This window comes from Bufo gargarizans, chromosome 9 (genome assembly GCF_014858855.1).
Source record: "Bufo gargarizans isolate SCDJY-AF-19 chromosome 9, ASM1485885v1, whole genome shotgun sequence".
Classification (NCBI taxonomy): Eukaryota; Metazoa; Chordata; class Amphibia; order Anura; family Bufonidae; genus Bufo; species Bufo gargarizans.
In genome coordinates this window covers 35,315,193-35,330,704 of record NC_058088.1, presented here as the reverse complement: position 1 = coordinate 35,330,704, position 15,512 = coordinate 35,315,193, and the positions used below count along the sequence as shown (strand labels likewise).

The window sequence follows — 15,512 nt, the reverse complement described above, 5'->3', positions numbered from 1 at the left end:
TTTAACAGTCTATCAGCATCCAATACATGAATTCTTCAGTTGATAATGTCAAAAACATCAGCTTTGAGGCATCTCTGGTGCTCCTTATTTTGAGTATTTTGGAGTGTATCAAATAGAATTGTCTATGGCACCCAAAGAAGCCTAATTTTCCATTATGAGTAGACACATGTTAAACAGCACCATGATACACATGAAGCCACCCGTGAGTTCTCCTGAAACAAACATCAACGGCAATATATTGTTTATGGGATACGGTTTTACAATTACATGTCATTTTTTTGTGCAAAGTCTACTTCAGGAACATGTTAATTATGGTATATCTGCATAATTGAATCTAAGTATTAACTTTTAACTTATGATGTCTTTCATGTGTCCTGCTGTATTAAGTAACAACCGAGGGAGGTGCCAGTTGCCAGTTACACACCTTAGTGAATAGGAAAAAAAAAAACATTGCCAGCTATGTAAGGCTTAAAAGCTCCTCAATTTTTTACATTTCACCAGCACAGCCCAAGAGTGAAAACCCAAGGAACATCTCTACTGGGCAAAGAAGCCTTGAAGTCTAATCATCATGGGTATGAAAGACATTCTGAAACTGAAGAATAAAACATCTTCTGGTGGAAATAAGGTGAGTAGACAAATAACTACTTAAGCTCCTAAAGAGTTTGCAACTTGCATGAAAGGTGTAAATGAATAACTCATGGAAACAAATTCTAGACTGAAAAGGAATAGCTAATTCACAGAAGTACAACAGGTACTCTGCCAAGTAGATACAGGTGAAACTCGAAAAATTAGAATATTGGGCAAAAGTCCATTTATTTCAGTAATGCAAATTAAAAGGAATTGCATTAATGCAGCTTAAAATTAGAATTTTGTGAAAAGGTTCAATTTTCTAGGCTCAAAGTGTCACACTCTAGTCAGCTAATTAATCCATATCCCCTGAGCAAAGGGGACCTCAAAATTGTGACTTTGGGGTTACATAAGCTGTAAGCCATAATCATCCAAATTATAATAAATAAAGGCTTGAAATATCTCGCTTTGCATGTAATGAGTCTGTCTCATATATTAGTTTCACTTTTTAAGTTGCGTTGCTGAAATAAATTAACTTTGCACAATATTCTAATTTTTCGTGTTTCACCTGTATGCCCACTGTTAGGAGAAAATTGTATTTACATCAGCTGAGATACCTTTTATAGGTGATACGAAATGTTGGATATAAATTGACTTCTTTGCCTTTCTGGGCTACTAAAAGATATTATAGAACAAGCTTTTCTAATACATAATCACTTAATATGGTTCTTTATGTAAAAATGTATAGCATTTCCTGCATTTGCAAAATATATGCTGTATAGCAAATTTGGTCCTCGAGTGTACAAAAATTAACTCTTATCATCCAAACCAGAGATACGCATCTGTAGACAGCACTGTGTCAGCATTCTAGCCCCTAATCAGTACTGAAAACAGTACTGATAACAGTACTGATTGACTGTATAAGAAATACTCTAGACACACTTGAGGAGATATTCTCATTGAAGAAACAAAGCAATATAGAGACTTATTTTTCTGGCAATGCAATACCCATCTATAGACAGCACAATTTTGGTGTTCATCTATAGAGAGAAAAAAAAAATGCCCACTTGTGCTTCATCTAAGGCATCCTATCCTACCAACCAGTAGTGATGAGCGGGAGGTGCCATATTCGATTTCGCGATATTTCGCGAATATTCGAATGAATATTCGTGTTATATTCGTCGAAATCGAATATTCGTAATTATTCCAATTATCGCGAATAATATACGAATTTATATGCTAATTGAATTTATAATTCCTATGCTAATTGACTATGGCTAGGCTAATATGTGTATTTTACGAAATTTCGTGATTTGCTCTAACTTCGTCTCTTAGAATATTACGAATATTCTAAAAGACGAAGTTAGAGCAATATTACGAAATCTCGTAAAATACACATATAGATTGTAATTTAGCTAATATAGTGCTATAATCCCTTTTTTTCCTCTAATTTTTTTTTGCCTCTTCTGAACTTAAGTTTTGTAAAATATGTACACTATTAAAAAATATTACTATAGCAGTATATTAGCTTAAATACAATCTATGTGTATTTTACGAAATTTCGTAATATTGCTCTAACTTCGTCTTTTAGAAATTTCGTAATATTCTAAAAGACGAAGTTAGAGCAATATTAAGAACATTTGCAAAAGCCGAAATTGCGATGCGAGTAATATAATACGAAATAAGCGCATGAAGATTTCAACTTAGCAATGCTATATTCCATATTCTAGCCTAGTATGGAATATAGCAGTGCTAAGTTAGCACAGCTATATTCCATATTAGGCTAGAATATGGAATATAGCAGTGCTAAGTTGAAATCTTCATGCGCTTATTTCGTATTATATTACTCGCATCGCAATTTCGGCTTTTGCAAATGTTCTTAATATTGCTCTAACTTCGTCTTTTAGAATATTACGAATATTCTAAAAGACGAAGTTAGAGCAATATTACGAAATTTCTAAAAGACGAAGTTAGAGCAATATTACGAAATTTCGTAAAGACGAAGTTAGAGCAATATTAAGAACATTTGCAAAAGCCGAAATTGCGATGCGAGTAATATAATACGAAATAAGCGCATGAAGATTTCAACTTAGCACTGCTATATTCCATATTCTAGCCTAGTATGGAATATAGCAGTGCTAACTTAGCACAGCTATATTCCATATTAGGCTAGAATATGGAATATAGCAGTGCTAAGTTGAAATCTTCATGCGATTATTTCGTGTTATATTACTCGCATCGCAATTTCAACTATTGCGAAATTTCGTAAAATACACATATAGATTAGATTGTAATTTAGCTAATATGGAATATAGCAGTAAGTTGAAAACGCCACTGACTGGAGCAGCCAGGAAGCCAGGAATCCAAAGGACAGGTAAGAACAACTTTAGAGAAGTGGGAAAGAAAAAAATATAATAATAAAAAAAAAAAGAATATTCGAATTCGCGAATATATAGAACGATATTCTAAATATTCGCGAAATCTCGAAATTGCGATATTCGAGAAAAAAATTCACAATTCGAATATTCGCGCTCAACACTACCAACCAGTACCTTGCTCTATACCTCCAAGTGCAAGAGCCCAAAAACAGTGTTGTCTACAGATCTCTGGTCTTGCTCCTATGAGCAACCTATAGTGTCTAAAGTTCCCATATTAATCTTCCACAGGAATCTGTTTTAGAATCCTTGGGGGAAGGCTGGCAAAGCATTTTCCATCACCTCCAAAATTAAGGAGATATTCTTTAGAAGCAGCGTAAATAAAAGCTAGCATGGCCATTAGGGACTCTGCCTTTTGCTGTTCTGAGTTGATTCACATCAGTTTGCATTTACATAGATCAGAACAGATTTGGATTATAGACCTACACAACAGCTTTAGGAATAATGCTTTCAGCGGTATATAATACAATGACACCTAGGGTCCATATATTGCCACCACATTTAAGTCAATATTATACCTGCAACACCTTGGTGTCCCACAACAAGGTTCCAGTTGAGTTGCAGGAAGTCCAAGTATGGTCATAATGTGAATGCTAACATTCACAAATTCAGCAAATTCAGAAAATGATAATACATTTTATATACACAGAACAGAAATATCCACTTTGTATGTGTTAGAAACAATGTAAATAACCTTAATGCCTTTCAAACTCCATTTACCATTTAGAAGGAATACTTGCTTTTTGTTCCTTGTCCAAGATGTATGTTAATATTTAACTTTGTGTACCATAATTGCTGCCATTAAGTATTATTCCTTACCGCCTCCATTTTCGCCTCCTCATTATATCCTTTAGAGAGTCATTGTTGATAACCTATTGATGGCTATGAGTTTCACAAGTACACCTACAAGTGGGTTAATATGAGCAGGCCGGCATAATGTCGTTTGGATGGAGGACTTTTTCTTGGATATAGCTAGGGGGGCATTGGATTAAGTGTATAGAGAAAGGAAGTGGGACACATATGCTCAGCATGCAAAGCAACTTTTTCAAGTTAGTTAATCCTTGGAAATGGTTTGAAGGTGGGTAGTTAAATCCCAGGTATGGTTTGTCGAGGTTACATTTGATAGTCTGGCTCTTTTTTTTAATTTTTGGTGCCCTACAAGGCAAGTATCAGGCATCCTCAGATGGTTGTAACTCAGTGGGTACGATTGAGGGGGTGCATAATAAGTGCAGGTGGATTTTCCCCAAATTTTTGCAGATCCAGGGATTTCTCCATTTAATTGATTTTACAGCTTGGTCATTTTAAGATGAGAGGTTAAGCCTGCTTTCACATGATCAATGTTTCCATCCAGCTGATGTCCAAGCTTGGAATGGACAGCATTTTAAATTGACTCATTCACAGGGATGATATTTTGCACTGGCCTTTAGTAGATCCAAAGAAAGTTGAAGCTATTTGAAGAGAAGGCAGCTCTCTTGCGAGTGCTGCCTTCTTTGCTCGGTTTACCTGCTTGCCACAGCAATTGCAGTGGGGAACAGATGTAATTACCAGTATGGCGCAACCATTTACTTTTATGGGACGGCTTAGTCTGTTCAAGTGAATACTACAGAACCATCCCATAGAAATGAATGGGGGTCCCATACTTGTAATTACACTGCACACTACTGCAATTGCTGCGGAGAGCAGGTAAACAGAGCAGAGAAGGCAGCACTAGTAAATGAGCGGCCTTCTCTTCAAACAGCTGGTCCAACTGCCGTCACCCCCTCCGATCTCATATTGATCACCTATTCTGAGGATAGGTCATTAATAGTAAAAAGCGTACAACCCCTAAAAATTATTTCTGTGGCCAAGTTTACACAACATATGGTGTTCTGTAGGGTAGTGGAGTGTGTACAGATGCAGTGCTTTGGATATGGCCCATAACAAATAGGGGAGAATCTATCATGAGGGGAATATTTAAAGTCAGTTTTTCTTCAGTCTGTGTTGGTGTACTTTATGCCACATTTATCAAATGTCTCATGTTGTTTGATAAATTTGTCTCATCCTTAAACCTAACACTTTTGTCTAGAAAACCTACTCCACCCTGCTGCTAGAGAGAGATGGCAAATTTTTTAGATACTTTCTCAAAGATAATTCTGAAATGACAATCATTGACAACCACACCCACTTTTTGGCAAGCGAGTTCAAAAAGTCGCAAAAGCCTTATTATTATTTTTGAAGGCAGAATTCTGGAGTCAAATCGTGATAAATCAGAGCCATAGAGTCCGGTGACTATTGGTCATGATAAGATGCAGTGTATAGTATGGTAATTAGTAATTTGAACAAACTAGAAGATAACGTCACCATTTCAGGCTTTGTCCACCTTATTCTATATGACTTGGTTATGCCAATAATACAGATATAGGGGGTCATTTATTATCAAGATATACACCTATATTAGGCTTATTGCTGGCGCAGATTGCAGTGCAGTGGTTAGTTTTGCCAGAATCTGCGCCTTTTCCCCGCTCATGCCAGCTCTAGGAAAATGGGCGTGAAGTATGTGGGAAGGGGACATGCCAGCAGGCTCATTCATCATATTCTACGCCTGTTTTAGGCGTAGAAAATGGTCTAAATGTAAGACAGCAAGGAAGCTGTCTTACATTTAGACGGGTGCTGCTCTGCTACAATCTTATCCTAAAAATGTTGTGCTTAAGACAATTATATGAAGCAATTAATTAGGATATTATTTCTCAAGGACTCTCATGTGGACTCCAATGATGAAAACAAGGAACGTGGAAACTGGTCCCGAAAATCAGACTATTTGTTGTCTATGATCGGCTATGCTGTTGGTTTGGGGAATGTCTGGAGATTTCCTTATCTTGCATACAAGAATGGAGGAGGTAAAGATTTTCCAAATTCTTTTTAAAGAAATGCAGATGTTAATTTGCTATAAAGAAAGACATTTCATACATCACAGAAGCTGGGTCGAATCTATTGTCACTAAGTCTTAGTTCACAGGCACTTGCGTCCATTAATAAATCCACAACAGACATCAACCTTGACCCATGGACTGACTGTATGATGGCGTCTGTTGAGGTTCTGTTACTGCATTCTGCTCTATTCTTCTCAACAAATATAACCAAATCTGCGATAGAGCCCCCGATGTAACATTTGACATAGATATGAAAATAGCCAATATACAGTATATTCAGTATATTGGGCAGACTAGATGGGCTAAATAGTTATCTGCCGACACATTCTATGTTTCTATACAAAACGTAGATGAATCAATCCTTACAAGTTTTGACATTATGTTGAGTACAACATAAATTAAAGTGTTAAAATGTAACTAAGAAAAACATACGTGACTAAAACGTAATATGGCAGACCCATTATTAGATTAACCATTTAACATAGTAACATAGTAACTAGAGATGAGCGAATCAAAGTTGACGAAGTGGAATTCAATCCGAATTTCAGGAAAAATTTGATTTGCACCGAATCTGAATTTCTTCACACTTTGTTGTAACAAATCACATTTTTGTGAGGACATGGAGAAAGAAACTCTGGGAAGGCGGGATCACCCATAATGCCATCCATGCAGCTAATCAACAGCCAGCCAGCCCTGTGATGTCACAGCCCTATAAATAGCATCAGCCATCTTGGATTCTGCCATTTTTTTTCTACCATGGAACTGTATGGTGAACGGACGCCACTGTACGGCATCTGTTAACATTTATGGTATGTATTAAATGGATGGCAGAAATAGGATGTGAACCCAGTGTCAGAATAAGAATGGAGGCCGCCATGTACTGACAGAGCTCTACCTGGTCCTGGTGGTCAGGGATGAGGATTGTGTTTCCCAAGGATCATTTTTCAACAGTGTATTATACAGGGCACCGTATAATACACTAGAATCTATATAATTTAAAGATATTAGCCCTAACCCCGAATAATAATACAATTAGGTGGTCATTTATTATATAGAAATACATCTATGTTAGGCGTATTTCTGACACAGATTATGGCGCAAAGGTTCTTAGCACCGCAATCTTTATATTTTTCCCGCTTATGCCAGGTCTAAAAAAGAATAGCATGGGCAGGGAAAGGGATACAGCTATGGTCATCCAGTTATTGAATACCACCGCCATATATTGATAACACCTCTGTACAGTGACTGGATAATACCGCCATACCGTGACCGGATAAAAGGGTACAAGAGAGCACAGTACAGGGTATAATGCAGGGTACAATGCAGGGTATAAGGGGGCACAGTACGGAATGAGGGGAACAGAACAGGGTGGGGGCCACAGTCACATGACCCTATGACATTAGAAGGTACTTATGGTGAATGCGGTTCATACAGCGGTCAACTGTTGGGCAAGAGGACAGGCCCCAAAAATTAGCCAATTGGCATTTACCTGACAGTAAAGAACTTTGGATTCTGTGGCTGGAGGTACATTAGGCAGTCACAGGATAAAAATGTAACTGTCGGCCAGTATAGGCCCCAAAAATTAGGCAATAGGCATTCACCGGACAGCAAAGAACTTTAGATTCTGTGGCTGGAGGTACATTAGGCGGTCACAGGATAAAAATGTAACTTTCAGCCAGTACAGGCCCAAAAAATTAGACAATAGGCATTCACCTGACAGGAAATAACTTTGGATTCTGTGGCTGGAGGTACATTAGGCAGTCACAGGATAAAAATGTAACTGTCGGCCAGTACAGGCCCCAAAAATTAGGCATTTACCCGACATAAAAGGCCTTTTATGCCGCTGTATATACATAAAGCAAGGACCATTCTTTGTTCTGGGTTGTGGCGGATATGTGTGGGCTGGCATGATGAAATTCAATTACATGTGGTCATCACAGGTGTTGACTTCCTCCGAGATCCATGCCTCATTCATTTTAAAAAATGTGAGGTAGTCCACACTGTCTTGAGCTAGGTGAGTGCGCTTATCGGTCACAATCCCCCCTGCTGCGCTGAACATCCTTTCGGACAGGATACTCAACGAGGGGCAAGCCAAAAGTTCCATGGCCAATTATGCCAGCTCTGCCACAGGTCAAGCCTGCACACACAGTAGTCAAGGGATTCCTCGATTCTCAGAGCGTCCACATCAGCCGTTAACCCGATGTAGTCGAACACCTGTCGGTCTAGGTTTTCCTGAGGCTGGATCCAGAGGGCGGCTGTCGATGAGTTGGCTGCAAGAATGATATCATATCCGAGATCATATCCCCCTTTTTGAAGGCGCAGTGGGATTGGTACCCGCACCTGTTTCGCTGTGGGTGGAAATTTCTCTGCCAGTGCCCGCAACAGCAGAATGCAGCATCTCTCGCAGCAAGGCCTGGAAATGCTGCATTATTCCAGCCCTCTGTGATGCTGGTAACATGTCTGCCATTTTGTGTTTGTACCAGGGGTCTAAGTACGTTGCCACCCAGTACAGGTCCTTTACATTTATGCTTTTTATACGGGGGGTCCCTCGTCAAACGGTGGAGCATGAAGGACCCATTTGCACTAAATTGGAAGCAGTAGAGTGCCCTGGCTCCTGCTCATCGCCCAGGAGAATGTCGTCCTCGGTTTCCTCCCCCCAGCCACGGACAACACCAGAGATTCCCGAAAAGTTTTAAGCTTGCTCTTATTTCTTCTCCTCCTCCCCCCAGCAACCATCCTCCTCTGACTCCTCTTCAGACTCCTGCTGACTTGTCTCAGATGGAGTAGCCCCCCTGGAAATTCATTCAGCATTGCGACTTCCTCATCTTCCAGCTCCTGCTCCTCGATGGCTTGATCAATGACGAGACGCAATGCACGCTCCAGAAAGAAGCCGTAAGGTATGATGTCACTGATTGCGCCTGGGCTGCGACTGACCATTTTAGTGATCTCATCAAATGGCCGCAGAAGTCTGCATGCGTCGCGCATTAGCAGCCACTGGCCTGGTAAAAAGAAACCAAGCTCCCCAGAACCTCTCCTGCCACAGAGTTCGTACAGGTAGTCGTTAACGGCACGGCAGCCTATCAAGCATATACAAGGTGGAGTTCCAGCGCGTCGGACAGTCACGAATCCGACATCTGATAGGCAAGTTGTGTCGCTGCTGAACGTCAGCAAGGCGAGCCATGGCCAGATATTTTCCTGGCCTGCCGCAAGACATCCTGGACCCCGGGGTATTTGGCAACGAATCGCTGCATGATTAAGTTCAGGACGTGTGCCATGCATGGCACGTGTATCATTTTGCCCTGTTTCAGTACACTCAGCAGATTGGCACCATTGTTGCACACCACTTTACCAACTGTCAAATTGAGTGGGGTTATCCACTGATCGGCCTGTGACCGCAGAGCTGAAAGGAGTGCAGGACTGGTGTGGCTCTTGGCTTCCAGGCACAACAGCCACAGCACGGCATGGCAATGTCTCAAAGGAGTCAGCCGAGTAGGAGATGGAGGATGGAGTAGGAGGAGGAGAAAAAGAGGCAGGCCTGCATGCAATCCCTGGCAGTAACACCAAATCCACATGGGTGCCACGTGTTACATGCTTGACGGCCGTCAGAAGGTTCACCCAGTGGGCAGTAAAAGTTATGTACCTTCCCTACCCTGTTTGCTAGACCGCGTGTTTGTGGTCAGATGTATCTTGGCATCGACACTGTCTGCCAGAGATATATTCACTTGCTGCTTAACGTGGCTATATAGTTCAGGGACGCCATTCTGGGAGAAATATTTCCTTCCGGGGGGCCTTCCATTGCGATGTGCCAATTGCCACAAATTTTCTAAAGGCCTCTGAGTCCACCAATTTATATGGCAGTAGTTGGCAGGCTAGCAGTTCCGAGAAGCCAGCGGTCAACTGTTGGGCAAGAGGATTATCTGGTGTCATAATTTTTTTAACGCGCGAACATTTGGGCCATGGAAGCCTGTCTTGTGCCAGATAAAAGCGATGAAAGCACAGTAGAAGGTGGAGTGGAGGACAAATGGGAAGAGAAGGAGAAGAGGCAGGACGTGGAGCCCCGGGAGTGTGGCTTTGTGGGTTCTGACGGTGTTGCTCCCACTGGGCTCGGTAATGGGAGGCCAGGTGCCTTCTTAAGGCGGTCATCCCTAGGTGAGTGTTGGGCTTGCCGCGACTTAAGCATTGACAGCACAGGCTGCAGGTGGCAACACTATTATCAGCAGCTGATACGTCAAAAAAAGCCCACACTGCGGAGCCATGTGCCGGCGTCCTGGGAACGCAAGATGTGACTGTGCATGGTAGATTGCTTGCTCCAGATACATTTGCAGTCTGCTTTTTACCTCCTGTGCACTGCGAGTTCTGCATGCTTCTCCTCCCTATCTGCTGCTCCGTCTCTCCCTCTGAACTCCCCTCCTCTTCCTCTCTTGTGGGCACCCACTAGACGTCAATCGACACGTTATCATCATCACCTTCACCACCACTTACATTAGAGATTTTGGAGTAGGCAGCAACAGCGGCGATCACCCTCCTTGGGCTGACCTGGGTACTGTCGACAGACCGCTGGGTGGCGGCTGTTTCTACCTTCTCTTCCTCATCCGATGCCAAGAATGGCTGCACATCAGTAAGGTCTGGGAATGGATGGGAAAATAATTCCTCTGATTAGAGTGGATGGGCTATGGAGGTGGTTGTGGTGTCTTTGGGAGTGCACACAGCATAGAGTGAGGAGGGTGCAGATACAGAGGATAAGGAGGGTGCAGAAGCGGAAGGCTGAGTGAGCCACTCAACCAATTCTGGTGCGCCCTTTGAAGTTATCTCACGTGCCTTCTACAAATTCCCACTTATGCTCCGACCTGGTGCACCTGCCCGACCCCTATCATCCTTGTGTAACGGTCTGCCTCTTCCTCTGCCTGTCATTTTATAAGAAGAGCAGTATTTGTGGAAGAAGGTATATTACAGCCCTCAATCAGTATTTGTTAGAAAAAGGTATATAGTAATAGCACCCCTCCATCAGTATTTGGTGGAAGTAGGTATATAGCAAGAGAACTCCTTAATCAGTATTTTGTGGTAGAAGGTATATGGCACCCCTCAATCAGTATTTGGCGGAAACAGGCATATAGCACCCCTCAATCAGTATTTGTCAGAAACTGGTATATAGCACCTCCCAATCAGTTTTTGGCAAAAAAAACAGGTATAAAGCACCCCTCAATCAGGATTTTGTGGAAGAAGGTATATATCGCAGCCCTCAAACAGTTTTTTTGGGGGGCATCAGGTATATCACACCCGTTGCAATTATTTACTCCAATAGCATTTGTCTTTCTATCTAGCTGCGGTATCGCAGCAGAACCGCACACAACTGCTGCACAATACAAATAAACTATAATATAATTTCTATGTTAGAAAATATATTATAAGTATATCACACCCCTCTATATCACACCTATCAATAGCACACCTATACCAGTCCTTAAAGGGACTTTTGTGGCCCTATTAGCTAGCATTTGGTGTCCCCAACTGTCCCTGCTGGCAAAACACATAATGTAAAATGGCTGCCAGATCGGGTTCTGTTATAGGGTTGGGGGGGTGTCCATGTGCTGAAACGTCTCAATTGGCTGTCCTGTCCCACCTGATGGATGTGTCATGGGTCAAAGTTTGGCGCTATGCAAAAGAAAATGGCCCGTGCGAATATCGCCATATGTTTGCATGTTTGGCAAACGAGCAAAGTTCACAGTGAAACGACCGCTGGGCAAACCGAAAGGCCATGTCTAGTGCCTGCGCCAGAAACATTTATGCCTCTGCCACTCCCCTGTGCAGAGCCTGGCACGTCTCTGTCTGACATACTGTTTGATCAAATAAATAAATAAAAAGGAAATTAAAACACCCCCAAAAAGTCTTTAATTTTCTCACGTCACCACAAAACGGCTAATAAGCCCATTTTTTACACTAATACACGTCAAAGAAGGCTGACATATAACTGCACCACTGAACGGCAAATAGGCCCTTACTTTTTTCCACTTACACGTATACACGCCACAAAATGCTTTAGAACATATAACTGCACCCCTGAATGGCAAATAGGTCCTTCCTTTTTTCCACCAATGCACGGCAAAATGAGCGTTAGAACATATAACTGCATCGCTGAACCACAAATAGGACTTTTTTTTTGCCACTTATCGTATATACGCCACAAAAGGCTTTAGAACATATAACTGCACAGCTGAATGGAAAATAATATATATTTTGTTGCCACTAATACAGGCCAAAAAGGGCTTTAGAACATATTACTGTACCGCTGAGCGGCAAATAGGCTCTTTCTTTTTTCCACGTATACATGCCACAAAAGGCTTTAGAACAAAAAAAATGCACCACGGAGAGGCAAATAATATATATTTTTTTGCCACTAATACATGCCAGAAAGGGCTTTAGAACATAAAACTGCACCACTGAACTGCAAATAATATATTTTTTTTTTTACCACTAATACACGCCAAAAAGGGTTTTAGGACATATAACTCCACCGCTGAACGGCAAATATATTTTCTTTTGCCACTAACACACGCCAAAATGGGCTGTCATTTTCTCACTTCAGAACACAACGGCAAATACTTTTTTTCGGGCCCTTGGCAAAAAGGGCTTTAGAACATATAACTGTCCCCCTGAACGGCAAATAGGCCCTTACTTTTTTCCACTTATACACTCCACAAAAGGCTTTATAACACATAACTGCACCACTGAACGGCAAATAATATATATTTTTGTGCACCTAATACATGCCAAAAAGGGCTTTAGAACATATAACTGCACCGCTGAACGGCAAATAATATATATTTTTTTGCCACTAATATATGGCAAAAAGTTTTTTCGAATATATAACTGCACTGCTGAACGGCAAATATATATTTTTTGCCACTAATACATGCCAAAAAGGGCTTTACAGCATATAACTGCACCGCTGAACGGAAAATAATATATATTTTTTTTGCCACTAATACATGCCAAAAAGTTTTTTTTAACATATAACTGCACCGCTGAACGGCAAATATATATTTTTTGCCACTAATACACGCCAAAATGGACTTTAGAACATATAAATGCACCACAGAACGGCAAATAATATATATATTTTTTTGCCACTAATACACGCCAAAAAGTGCTTTAGAACATATAACTGCACCGCTGAAAGGCAAATAATATATATTTTTTTGCCACTAATACATGCTAAAAAGGGCTGTAATTTTCTCACTTCATCACACAACGGCTAATAAGCCCCTTTTTACCACTAGCCAAAAAATGCTTTAGAACATATAACTGCACCGGGCAAGGGCAAATAAGACGTAGATATATTTCCTTGTAATAAAGCCTGTTAATGGCTGTATCAGTGAAAATAAAAGAAAAAATTGAGTATATGAGTGGGAAAAATGTTATGGGGAGGGAAAGGAGGGAGGGGACAGGTTTGAGCGCCAGAGGAGAACTAGATATTAGAAAACAGACACCAGGTCGTGGTAACCCGTTACAATGGAAGGTGAAACACAAGGACACTTATCAAGTGTACCGCATGCACAAGAGACAGACAATGGTATAGTGAGGCGCCAAGAACAGGTAACTGGTTACAGCAAGAGTATGTGTAAAGGGATGGAGCAGGTGTATAATGGCTCAGGTGGCGGATAAGCCAGCGGTCAAGTATAAAAAATACACATAAAACATCACAAATGTTAAAAAAGGAAGGTGGTATTACTAATAGAGTCAAGAGACTTACTGCACAGGGGATGGGGGTGAACAGGATAAACTCAAGACACCTAACCTCCTAAGCTCCCCCGCCGAGGTCGCCTGTAAGATGAATGCACATCCCGTCCTCATGATGGAGATGAACTGGAGGACTTCCAAATAAAGGAAGATTTTTTTATTCTTATAATAAAGTAAAAGCTCGACGTGTTTTGGGGATTACAGATAGGTCCCCTTCATCATACCCTTCCTGTAACCAGTGACCTGTTCTTGGCGCCTCACTATACCAATGACTGTATCAAACAGCACTTGCACCCCAATAACAAGAACGGTTGCAGAAATTACAGAGCTGTATAATGTTTATTTGGATCTTCAGTCAGTGCAGCAAGGTATAATAGGATTGTTCCTATTACCCAGGCTGTAACCTTCCCTACTGAACCTTGTTCAACATAAATGATGTGGAAATATTCCTTCCTATCCTTTCCCTGAACTTCTATACAACAAAATAAAAGTTTTAAAGTCTTTTCTACCACTGTCCCTAGCGCCTGCTGACATCTCTCCCTGCACTAAGTGCACTGGAAAATCGCTGAATCCAAGATGGCTGAGGTTATTTATAGAGCTGTGACATCACATGGCTGGCTTGCTGCTGATTGGCTGCATGCATGGCATTGTGGGTGATCCCTCATTCCCAGAGTTCCTTGCTCCATGTCCTAACATGTGCAGCAGCCATCTTAGGAAAAAATGTGATTCGTTACTACGAAGCGTGAGGAAATTCGCATTCGGTACAAATCAAATTTTTCCTGAAATTCGTATCGATTTCCACTTTGTCAACTTCGATTCGCTCATGTCTACTCTGCTCCTCCTTATGATGTGTTTCGCAAGCAATCGATCACCGAGGCAATTGCAAAGAGACAACAGTATACATACAGTATACTCATTCAATGGCGCAGAAGCTGAACGTGCATCTGGCCAAGTTCCTGGTACTACAGTCCCTCCCTTTCCATATTGTTGACTCTGAAGACTTCAGAGAACTTTTGGCTTGTGCCCAGCCAAAGTAGAGAGTCCCAAGCCACCATTACTTCTCTAAAAATGCTGTACCAGCCTTGAAAACGTATTTTGAGCAGATGGTCGGCCAGTACTTGAGCCTTTCGGCTTCTGGTTCAGGTCATGGTGGGTAAATGTGGTTCTAGCACAGCAGAAACGTGGCCAGGTGATGGCAATGCCGCTTCTGCGTTGTAATCATATGATTTCTGCACCAATGTACTCCTTTGCCTTCTCATGCTCCACCTTGTCCTCAGCCTCTAATATAGGACAGAGTGGTCCTTCAATATACCACCTATGCAAAACATGAGATTGTCATGTGGTTCTGCACCTGGTCAGCCTTAGTGCATGGAGTCACACCATTGAGGAACTGCTCCATGTCATTAACCAAGAAATCGAATCCTGGCTGTCTTCTTGCCAACATGGGTCACCGATAACAGGCAGAAAATTCTGTCTGTGCTGTGTCAGGGAGGGCTGAACCATGCACCCTGCATGGGGCACATCTTCAATCTGGTTGTCACCTGGTTCCTAAAGTCTTCCACCCAACTGCAAGAGGTTTGTGCATGCACTTCAGCCACTCTTACCGTGCAAAACCTGCCATCCTTGAGCTGCAAATGATGGTGAGGGAACAGAAGTCATGGCACCTAAATCTCATGTCCACCTGAGCCCTGTGGGGACTGAACTGCCACAGGAGGAGGATAAGGATGAGGAGGAGGACATCAATGCCCATGAATTTTATATAAAACAAGGTGCTTTATCTGCTCAAGTTACAGGAGAGGAGCAGGAGGAGCATGAGGAGCTAGAGGACAACGACAAAGATGACACAGATGACCCCGACAGACTGT

The 15,512-nt window shown here is 41.7% G+C and overlaps 1 protein-coding gene across 1 annotated transcript in view; it reads left to right on the top strand.

The window, feature by feature from the left end:
- The first annotated feature begins 466 nt into the window (after positions 1-466).
- LOC122946167 (sodium- and chloride-dependent neutral and basic amino acid transporter B(0+)-like) overlaps positions 467-15,512 on the top strand; it is an 80,096-nt gene continuing 65,050 nt past the window's right edge. The window contains exons 1-2 of the mRNA XM_044305573.1: positions 467-625; positions 5,734-5,878. Of these exons, the coding sequence (XP_044161508.1) occupies positions 569-625; positions 5,734-5,878 (202 nt within the window). The 5' untranslated portion in view covers positions 467-568. The remainder of the gene's footprint in view (positions 626-5,733; positions 5,879-15,512) is intronic.